Consider the following 11,476-nt stretch of genomic DNA (forward strand, 5'->3'; position numbering starts at 1 on the left):
TTTTGACAATAATTGTAGTAATACCACAACATTTACATACCTGTAGATTTGTTATGTTTTTCTAGTCATGATTTGATCTAGAGTCGGACTCAAATGCATTGTTAATTTATTTATGCATTTAGTCGGACCACGTTAATGTCTCATTTCATAATGGAGAATAAAGTTCACCAAAAGTGGAAGTGTTGCTGTTTTGTTAAAGTGTGAATGACGTGCATACACTTGGATATTTCACCTGCCCAACTAGTTGTTCAACATTTACCAGAATCAGGTGAGTTCTGGCTTGTACCTCCCATAGTCGCCACTCCTTATGAACAAAAAGGTCTCCCACAGCGTTACATTGCAGAAACTCTTCAACCTGATGGCGACAAAGGATTCCACCTCTGAGAAGGACTTACTTTGTCCTAAATGCTCTGACATTTATTGTGTTCCTGTTGTTTTGAAATGTGGCCACAACATTTGCAAAGACTGTTTACAGAGATTCTGGGAATGGAAAGGATGTCGAGAATGCCCCGTGTGTGGCACAGTGTCTCCCACTTTGAGGCCTCCTATCGATTTGAAACTAAAAATAGCGGCAGATGCATATCGAGCGCAAAACACTGGCAGGACTAAAGACGCTTGTGCTCTTCACAATGAGAAGCTGAAGATCTTTTGTAAAAACGACGAAGAGGCCATCTGTGTTGTCTGCCAAGTATCCAGACAGCACAAAGTGCACAACTGCTGCCCAGTGGAGGAGGCAGCCAGAGAGAAAAAGGTACGTTAAAAATAGAAGAATCACCACAACATAAGAATTGAAGGAATTTTAGAATGGCTTAGACTAAAGTTTACATTACATTGCTCTTTAAACTGTTAATCATCATTTAGAAGTATGATTTTTTTCTTTTAGACTGAAATTTCAGCCATGCTGGAGTCCTTGATAAAACAGCTCAGTGTACTGAACAAGACAAAGCAGCAATGGGAGGAAACAAGAACCTATATACAGGTAATATATATAGACTTTCTATTGTCTTTCTCGTCCATCTACTTGGGCCAAAATCTCACAATTCGTGGCATTTCAATATTGAGACTTAATGTGACATCTGAAGTCTTCTTCAGGTCCAGATGGGAAAAAGTCCCTCCTCATGCAACACATGCATTCGTTTCCTTTGCTCCAACGACTAACCAACTTCCTCATCATTACAGACCCAAAGCTCTCAGTGTGAGACAGCTATAAAGGAGGAGTTTCAGAAGCTTCACCGGTTCCTCTGGGAGGAGGAAAACACCAGACTGAAGGCGCTAAAACAGGAAGAAACCACCAAGATCCAGGTCATGAGTAAGAAGATTGAAAGTATAAAAGAGCAGATCAGCTCTCTCTCATTCACCATCAGCGATACCGAGACAGCCCTCAGAGCCAATGAGTTGCCATTTTTACAGGTACACTTGCAATCTAGTATCCGCAGTTTAATTTATTTGCTATAAAACTACAATTATATTTCTATTGACATTTGTAATTCACTCGCTAATTCTTGCTGAGATCAAAACGCCGGCTGACAAACATAAAAGCAAGTAAAAAGTGAATATAGATGAACAGTAAGCTGGGCGGGCAGATACCCATTTACAAGTGATTATCTGATATCTGTCACATATTACCATGTTAAAGTGTTCTGCATTGGTTCTAAATAGGAAACTTTAGAAAGGCTATATTGAAAATATAGGAACAAACGTGCTGCAATCGCTGACCCAGTACGACTGTTCACTAAAGCAAAAATGGGCAAATCTGCCGTTTCCAGTTCGCTTGATGGGATGAGCATGGTTAGAAAAGGACCGGTGAACACCAGAACTTTCTGTGTTTTGGACCCTTGGGCTATGGCTCCATATGGAGAAAAAAAGTATGATTTTAAATGCTCGCAAATGTGTAAAAGGATATACTTATCAGTGGCCAACTCAAAATAATCACTAGTAACACTAATCAGAGCCACAGAGGCTGACGACACCACAGACAATGAGCTACTTGCATAAATTTGATCTGAAGAAGTGAAATGTTTCTGGCTTGACACTGTGGGACAGTTTGTCGGATATAGCTCAGATAGTTTGAAGGAAGCTGATTGGATTGATAGAAAATAAACATTTGCTCTTTAGCACAAAATGTGTTTAAGCCTAAATTTTGCAAAAGAGAATTCTGATTCAGATTTCTGATGAATATTTCAAAGACATTCTTTGTTCAGGTGAGATTGGCTCAGACAGTTCGGTAGTTGGAAAGATATTGGCAGATTCGGACTTCCGGGATCAATAACGCAGAAGTGAGACGTTGGTAAAACACAAAACAAGAATATTTCCAACCGTAGTACGACAGACAAGGAGCTACAACCTAACTTTCATCAAAACGAGCCATCCTCGGAGCCACACCAATAACATTAGTGTTTCTGTGCAGCCGGCTGTGAGAGCAGCGAGCAGGGACCGTCTACAAAGTGCAACCCAAGAGAGATATTACAAAAAATAATCAATAAATATTCAATAACTTCACTAGGATACAGTGTAGTGTCACCAAACTCACTACACGTTTCACTGGTCTCCTACAGATTACACTACAACTCTTGGTTTGAAAGAAATTCATTTTTCATCATTTCTGGGAATTTTTATTAGAAATATTAATCAATGACTTTATGATGATACAGTGTAGGGTCACCAAACTCACTACACACTTCACTGGTGTCCTACAGATTACACTACAACTCTTGGTTTGAAAGAAATTCATTTTTATGACACATGTAGTGAGTTTGGTGACACAACACTGTATCATCATGAAGTTATTGATTAATATTCCAAATAAAAATTCCCAGAAATTCATAAAAATGAATTTCTTTCAAAGCAAGAGTTGTAGTGTAATCTGTAGGAGACCAGTGACACGTGTAGTGAGTTTGGTGACCCTACACTGTATCATCATGAAGTTATTGATTAATATTTCTAATAAAAATTCCCAGAAATTATGAAAAATGTTTTTTTTTCAAGGCAAGAGTTGTAGTATAATCTGTAGGAGACCAGTGAAATGTGTAGTGAGTTTGGTGACACTACACTGTATCCTAGTGAAGTTATTGGATATTTATTGATTATTTTTGTAATATCTCTCTTGGGTTGCACTTTGTACACGGTCCCTGCTCGCTGCTCTCACAGCCGGCTGCACAGAAACACTAATGTTATTGGTGTGGCTCCGAGGATGGCTCGTTTTGATGAAAGTTAGGTTGTAGCTCCTTGTCTGTCTTACTACGGTTGGAAATATTCTTGTTTTGTGTTTTAACAACGTCTCACTTCTGAGTTATTGATCCCGGAAGTCCGAATCTGCCAATATCTTTCCAACTTTACCGAACTGGCTCAGACGGGGTCCAACATGTTGGGGACTACAGAGGTGGAAGTGTGATGATACGGGGCGGCCTGAATGGAGAAGGTTTTGGGGAGATTACACTGATAGAATTTCTGTACATTTACCAAAAATAAAGGCTGACAAGATGACTCGCAGTCTTCAGAAGCTGAAGGACTTAAGCACAGCAATTCAAAGCACGCAGCCCAGATCTCACTAGTTTTTAACTACGTCAAAGATTGACACTCGAAACTAGCAAAAACGCCTTTGAGCATTTTGACGGGAAAGCGAGAGAACAACCCCTCTAGTGAAGAACTCTTTCTCATATCTGCACAGCTGTGTTCTGCTTGAGGCTTGCCAAAGAGTTGAAGTCAATCATTCCAAACTCATACCTTTGCAGTGACTACGCTACCTGGAACTGTTGCAGATCAAGTCTGGAAGGCATTGATTTTGATTTTACAGTAAAAATCGATATGAGCAATGTAGTGTTCCGTTAAACCAAATGTTTTTTTTGTTTTTTTTTTTATAAAAATGCATTTATTTGGTAAATCATGCTATTCATAAGGAGTAGTTCCTTTTTTAAAATACAGCGACAGTGTCAGAACATAATCGGTCATAACAGATGCAAAATGTCACTAATGAAACGTATTTCTTCTTTCAAACTTAAGAACTACAAGCAGACAAAGAAAAGGTACGTACAACCCATTATTTGTTCAAATCAGCACCGTTTCCATAAGACTGTGTTGTAATGACTGAAACATGTTTCAGGATTAAATGCAACGTTCGAGAGCCAGAGTGCGTCAGAGATATTCTGATAAACTCTGCAAAGCACCTGGGGTTACTCAAGTTTGGAATTTGGAAGAACATGGTAAACATTATCTCATATGGTGAGTGAGCAGACAGCTGCCTGCAAATTAATTCTAAAATACAGATTATGTTCAACTGAACTCCATGTTTTCCAGCTCCCGTCATTTTCGATCCGAACACGGCCCAGTCCAACTTAAAGTTCTCCCACGAGCTGACCTGTGTGCAGCACAGCTCTCGGCAGCACTTACCTGACAACCCTGAACGCTGCACCACCAATGTGTGTGTGCTGGGAACTACGGGCTTTAAGTCTGGAAAGCACAGCTGGACGGTAGAGGTGGGCCAGGGGACAGATTGGTACATCGGAGTGGCCCGAGAGTCCATCAAGAGAAAAAACACCGCCTTCTTTATCCCTGCAGAGGGTTATTGGGTTATCAGCCTACGCAATGGAAACTCGCTCTGCGCTCAGACCTCGCCTACTACCTTCTCCCAGATCACAATGAAGCCAAAGCTTGACAGGATTACCGTAGAGCTGGACTACGAGAAGGGAAAGGTGGTCTTCATCAACGCTGCAGATTCAACAGTGATGCACACGTTCAAAGACAGATTCGCCGAGAGGATTTTCCCCTACTTCTCCCCCGGAGTGTATAAGGACTGGAAAAACTCTAGTCCGCTAACTATCTGCCCTCTGAAAATAACAGTGGATGTAGAATAGAGGTGGTCGCGCTGCTTAATATTAGGAGTGTGTACTGAAACCATCGTGGCCCACAAAAAACAAGCTGCATGTTGTGGTTATAATCACTGTAATCTGTCTCACATGAAAATCAGCAGCATGCTATGACATCACACTATACGATGGAGGTCACAAGAGTATTTTTGATCAAACAATTGAAAGGTTCTATCTTATTCAGAATAAACTTTTAACATTTGCTCAATTGCAGAGTTGATGTTGTGCCATTAGCTGTCTTTCTCCTTGTTCTTTGGTTTCCTTTGTGATGCCATATCTTTAAGTCTAGAGTCCAGTTTTCTCTGTAGGTGAGCCTTCTTATTGGGGTCCATGGATTTGTCTTTCGTCCCACTCCCAGCATAAAGAACGCCTTCTTTGCTTATTCTCATCCGGGCGTGGGACTTGGCCTTGTCTCCACATCCATGAACCTAAAAGGTTTTTAAGAACATGGCATTCAGATTTTTTTGGGGAACAGTAGAACAGACTCTCTTTCGTGATGTTTTATTTTCTGGTAAATCTCACAAACAGAACTAAAGAAAGATTATCTGAAACCACACCACCTGCCGATCGGTCCATCTCTGCCTCTTACCTCTGGTATATGATGACTGAGACAATATTGCCTGTTGCAGAACAAGCAAAGCTGACCCAGTGTTAACACGGATGCTTTACACTTGACAAAACTACAAACACTCTCAGCCTTCACGACAGCGCTGATGAGCGTGTCAAAGTCGTCGTCTGGAGCAGCGGCAGCAGCGATGTAGCAGGCACCGGCCTTCGTTTTGTTCTTTCCTGGGAGAAAGAAAAAAAAAAAAGCACAGGGAATTGTTAGCAGATGTATAAGAAAACACTTCTGTCAAATGTTATGGACACGAACCTTTGGCCTTCTTTGTTGGCTGAGCTGGAGCAATGTTCTGAAGCTTTTTTTGTTTGGCGATTTCTTCCCTTTTCTGCTGCTCCCTCTTCATTCTCTCCAAATGCAAACTCTTCAGGTCTAATGAAGGTTGACATGATGGCTCACTTTGCACAGGTGGGGCCGTTTCCTCTACCTGGGTTTCTTCTTGTGTAGCCTCCACAGTCGGTGCTGATTTAATAGGCCTGGACACAGTGATACATCTGTCGCTGCCCTCTCCTTTGCTGTCATGACTGAGGCCCAGCTCCTCAGCGATCTGGTGGACCAACAGGCGGTCGTGGGAGTTAAACGATGATGGGAACTGTAAATCACTCCGATTTACGTCCTTCATAAAGTTCTCCACCTGCTCTCTGATCTCAGCGTATCTGCTCTTGTTCTGCTCTTGCTCTGTCAGTGCTGATGCATGGGACTTTGTGTGCTTCTGTGAACCAGCAGTATTTTTCTTACTGCTGTCACCAGTGGCTTTCTTCTGTCCTTGTTTTGCCTTACTGGACGGCAGACCACTGGCCTTGTCTTTGGCAGATGTGGAGGTGCTGGAAGATGTGGTCTTTGCGTCTTTGTGGTCACGGGTGTAGTTCTGTGGTACGATATTCGGAAGGTATTCGAATGCAGTTCTGACCTCTCCAAATTCAGTCATGTGACTGATCAGGGATTTCAGGAAATCATGATTCGCAACAGTTTGTGTGTCACACACAACAGCAATGTGGCGTCTTGCACGTGTTACGGCAACATTAATTCTTCTGTCCTCTGCCAGAAATCCAACTTCGCCTGGAAGGAAGAAATCAAAAAACACGTTTAGAAAGATAACAATGCAGCACACGTTAATGGCGTGATACAATCAGCACACTGTCAGATTCAGAAATAACCTTTTCTGTTGGACCGAACTAAAGACAACACAACAGCTTCCTTTTCTCTGCCCTGAAATCCATCCACTGACTTTATCTCCAGCTCCGGGTGACGCGCAGAAAGTTTCTGACGCAGAAGATCAACCTTTATAAAAACAAAAGCATTGAAGCTACATCATTCAGATATGCCATTTTTTTGGTTTTCATACAGTTTCTTAAATTCTTGAATTAGCTCTTAAGTCCCCACATGGCCTTGCACCAAACAACTTCCCAGAAATGTTTTTGGTTTATGGGCTGAGAGCGCTCCTCAGATCAGATTCAACGATGCAGTTGGAAAACCCGCCTGTTGAACATATTGATCCTTTTGAATGTGAACTAAAAAACCCAGTTTGGATTGCATGCAGTGTTTTATATTTAGTGTTGTTGTATTTATTTTCATCAATGACCTCGTCGCCGTTGGGCCTTTAATCTGTCCTGGTAATAAAAATATCTACGAGCTGCATCTCTGCATAAGTCTGTGACTTACTTGTAGATTGTACGGAGCAATAACAGCAATGTCTTTCGCTTTAACTCCAGCTCCAGTCAAGGCTTTTATGTGCAGTTCGACAACGTCTACCTCACCTGAGGAAACAGTAAACACACTGTTAAACATCACACCATCAAATCAGTGAAACCATTCGCTTGTATTTTTCTTTTCAAACTGTAAACATGTCTTAACCTTGGTTGCCTTTGGACTGCTCATCAGGGACCTCCATTTCACTCAGACCACAGCCTGCTGTGTCGATCAGAAGAAGCGGAGTGCTCGTCTCTTCAACACAGGCGACGCCTGGTAGATCTCTGTTGGGACATTTGAAACAGTCCGTACAGTAGAGCACTAGCATGAAGTATCTTCCATAACTTTGAGGATACTCACTTTAATAAATGTCTCTCCACTGAACTGTGAGCTGTTAGTCTCCCCTGGTACATTTCTTTGGAGGCCCAGTCCATGATGGCATTGTTCATGCGGTACTGGACTGTTAGCATACGGACCACTGAGTCTCCGTACATCTGGATAATCCTTTCCATGAGACTCAGAGACAAGCCTTTTGATGCAGCCCTGATTTTAAGGACATAATACATTGATTATATGGCTAAATGGTTTAAAATGAGCTTCTTTCTGTGACTGATGAAGTAACTTACTTACTTATCTCACTCACATACACGCATATGTATGTATATTATCACAGGACAAATGCAACATTTTGAATGTTGTTAAAATATGACAACTTCTTACGTTTGTGATTTGATAGTAGGTGGTAACTGCTTGTAGTCTCCAGCCAGAATGCATTTGCGCGCTTTGAGCAGGGCGATCCAGCAGCTGCTCTCCAGGGCCTGAGCACACTCATCTATCACCACCCAGTCAAAATGCTCTGCTGGCAGCAACTTCAGAGGCCCGTCATTACTAGCACCTGCAGATAGAGACGAGTCTCTCTCTGATTGCCTTTCATCATCTCTGCAACAACTCAATGACAGTTTCTTCCCTCTACTGACCAGTATTGGTTGACATCACAACATCAGCACCCTTCAGGATCTGGGTGATGGCCGTTGCCTCCCTGTTTTTCAGCTCTTTTCTCAGCTCCCCGATTTCTCGTTTAAAGTTCACCCGCTCTCCTTTTTCCTGCATCTTCCTCATCCCCATCTTGAAAGAGAGCAAAGGATTTCAGACAACTCTAAAGTGAAATCCTAGAAGGAGTATAATGTGCACTACTCACAAATGCTTTGTCAATATCTTTGCGGATGTCAGCGATGATATTTGCATTGTCGCTCTGAGCGAGGATTGCATCCAGTGAGTGTTTCTGAATAGACTCCAGCAGTCTGGCAGGGTGACCCAATCTCAGGACCTTTGCCTTGCGCCGAGCTAACCTTTCCACTAAATTATCCACAGCAACGTTTGATGGGGCACAGCAGAGGACCTGCACAGTCACAAGAGGCCAGTTGTCAAAATGATCAAATCCAGCAACACATGTATTCTCATATCTCACAATGAACGGGACTTTTAGCACCTTTTGGCCTTGTTTAACCGCCTGCAGGATGATCTCCACCACAGTGGTGGTTTTTCCTGTGCCTGGAGGTCCATGAATCACAGCCAGTTCTCTCTGTGAAAGAGCAAAGGACACAGCTTCTCTTTGGGAATCGTCCAAGTCCGAGTTATAGAATTCAACTACATCTGATGAAACAAAACAGAAACATACACAGATCTGATTTATATTTTGTGAAATCCGTACATGACTTTTAGCTGTTCAGATCAGCAAGATGGCATTTATTTTTTTTTTTTTTTTCAAAGACAATACATAGCCTACTTACTCGGCTGTGACTGAGAAGATGGTTGTGAGTCCCCAAACAGAACATTTATCACATTGGCAGCTGGCCCGTTGTTGTATCCATTTAATGTATTCAAGGCCCTACAAGCACAAAACACAGCGTCAAAACGAGATAGTCCAATGCTAAAATCATACACTATCCGTGATATTTTACATTAGAGATGCCGCTTACCGCTTCATTCTTTTGTATGTGACATCATTGGCTAATTTCAAAATGTTGTAAAAAGCATCCGTGTCGAGACTGACGCCATCCTTTAAATCATCGAACGCCACACTTATTGATGCTTGGCTGACTCTTGTTACTATCCCTGTGCAGATCTGCGAGGCTGCCGTGCATCCAGAAATATCATACAAGCCAACTATATCACCTGGAATTAAAGACAACTATATATGTAACTCACAGGGAGTGAAACATGAAACCAAAGCCCCAGTCACACTAATGTGTAGCCCTCCATCTCACCTGGCCCAAAGCCGTTGCTCGGAAGAGATAAGAAACCAAGATGCTTTCTTGGCTCGAGGATGACAACCGTGCGACCATACAGGCCTGTGGACTGACTTCCTATCTGCAGTTTCAGCAGGCAAACTCCTTTATTCTGAAGTTCCTTCAGAGATATGTTTTCCTGCCATATCCTAAAGGCACAAAATTAACTTGTCATATTACAGTGGCAATGAATGGCAAAAGTGACTAAATTGATATTTTGTAGGAAAAACATTGTAAACTAAGGCCAATCGCTCACTTTGGTCAGAAACACACGTAGAGCTGTATACAGACAAAGGGAAATCTAGCAATTTTACACATAATAATATCATCTATGGCTCTAGAGTATTTTCAAAGCATAATTTCTGCTTTCTGCTGTGTTAACCAAGGAAATATTAGCCAATTTATCAATTCAATTCAATTAAAAATGTATTTATATAGCACATTAAAACAACCTCAACTGACCAAAGTGCTTTACAATAGCAACTGCATCACATATTAAACTCAATTTAGTTTCTGTGTATGCAAAGACGCCCCATTTAATCAAGCACTTGGTTTACAGTCCCTCTCTACTGCATCTGCTGTGGAATAAACTCTACAGTGAGACGTTTACATTTACCTGAACCACGCTCATGTCTGTAATTACTTTTTAGATTCTCGTGGAACATTGCTACAACTTTTCTTATTTTACAAAAACAATGTTAGGAGAGAGGGTCTGCATTAAAAATCCAGTTTAGTTATTAAAAGATAAAAAATTCTTGCAATCATAAGCAGCAACAACTGGTCACTTTGGTTGGACATGGACATAAAACCTGAATTAAAAAGCTTTAATAGTTGAAAGTGTGCATTTCCTACCATGGACTTAATCAAATGGCATTGTGGTGCGTAGGACTCTATGACAAACACTACCGAGTTAAACTCAAAATAACTTTGTTGCTTATTATTATTTTCTAAACACTCTTTCTTTGTCTGTTTCGGCCAAAATCCACAAATCAAATTGCCGGGTTGTCCCTCCTTCTCATAAAGATTTACAGTTCATACCTGGTTTCCTCAATTTCAGCCTCCCGTTCTTCCTGTAGAAGCTCAAGAGTCTTGGACACAAATTTTTCCACTGCCATCACTCTGGGTAGGAAAATAAACAAATTGATTAATTTCAACATAAAACAAAGACATAAATGTTTCCCAAAACAACATGTTGGCGTATTTATGCAAATGAGAGGATACATATCTCATTCGCATATTTAAGACATAATTTCAGAAAACCTACGACACAAAGTAATACTTTTAAAGTAAGTAATCAATAGACGCTTTACCCTATTCACATCTAAACATTATTCTTCTGTACATTCCAATACAGCAGGTCTTATGGATTGAATTTATTTAATACTTGAAAAAAAAAAATTACTTTTTTTTTTTTAGAGGACTTCTTCATTTTGATTTACTTATACTATGCAGATACAACAAATCATTCACACACAGCAATAAAAAAATAATTTATACAATTTAATACTAAATCATTATGTGCCTTTTACCGTAGTGGTATACTATTGCATATCCGTTTAGATACATACTTCATTGCGGTTTGACACAAAACATTCATATTCCCTAACACAAAGAGCATCTACCAGGCTTTTACAGAAATGCGTTATTATTACATTCACCCTGGAGTTGACTTTGAGGCTAGTACATGAGAAAAATAAGCTGTGAGAAGCATTAGACTGTGAATAAAAGTTTATGGGAACCGTTTACTGGTTGAATGGCAGGTAAAGTTAAAAGCTACCGACATGCTAGCTAACACCACTAAAATCAGTTAGCAACTGATGGAGACACTTACCAAAATATCTGAGTAACCAGAAGATCAAAGGACACTACCAATAAATATAAGGTAAGTTCAATTTTCCTGTCACATTGCAGATTGTACCACACCACCAGGTTCGCTCTATTGCTGTTGTTTTCCTTGTATTTGTAATCCGGTTTGTATGGTGGCCACACTGCCACCTATCGGCGGGGACGACCTCCAT

The 11,476-nt window shown here is 40.9% G+C and overlaps 2 protein-coding genes across 2 annotated transcripts; one reads left to right on the forward strand and one right to left on the reverse strand.

Annotated features, from left to right (window-relative positions):
• The first annotated feature begins 297 nt into the window (after nucleotides 1-297).
• On the forward strand, nucleotides 298-5,064 carry LOC142384048 (zinc-binding protein A33-like). Its single transcript, XM_075469966.1, has 6 exons — nucleotides 298-751; nucleotides 884-979; nucleotides 1,180-1,410; nucleotides 4,000-4,022; nucleotides 4,100-4,218; nucleotides 4,294-5,064. Exons 1-6 carry the CDS (start codon nucleotides 308-310, stop codon nucleotides 4,848-4,850), a joined length of 1,470 nt encoding a protein of 489 aa, XP_075326081.1. The 5' UTR covers nucleotides 298-307; the 3' UTR covers nucleotides 4,851-5,064.
• ighmbp2 (immunoglobulin mu DNA binding protein 2) lies at nucleotides 3,793-11,421 on the reverse strand. The gene is made up of 16 exons (XM_075469965.1): nucleotides 11,290-11,421; nucleotides 10,497-10,577; nucleotides 9,438-9,607; nucleotides 9,150-9,345; nucleotides 8,961-9,058; nucleotides 8,660-8,823; nucleotides 8,369-8,569; nucleotides 8,148-8,295; nucleotides 7,891-8,065; nucleotides 7,531-7,713; nucleotides 7,336-7,454; nucleotides 7,144-7,238; nucleotides 6,639-6,762; nucleotides 5,737-6,540; nucleotides 5,452-5,651; nucleotides 3,793-5,290 (listed from the first exon to the last, which is right to left on the reverse strand). The coding sequence occupies exons 2-16, from the start codon at nucleotides 10,571-10,573 to the stop codon at nucleotides 5,093-5,095; spliced, it is 2,952 nt and encodes a 983-aa protein (XP_075326080.1). The 5' UTR covers nucleotides 10,574-10,577; nucleotides 11,290-11,421; the 3' UTR covers nucleotides 3,793-5,092.
• Nucleotides 11,422-11,476: the final 55 nt, after the last annotated feature.

Source organism: Odontesthes bonariensis, chromosome 7 (genome assembly GCF_027942865.1).
Source record: "Odontesthes bonariensis isolate fOdoBon6 chromosome 7, fOdoBon6.hap1, whole genome shotgun sequence".
NCBI lineage: Eukaryota > Metazoa > Chordata > Actinopteri > Atheriniformes > Atherinopsidae > Odontesthes > Odontesthes bonariensis.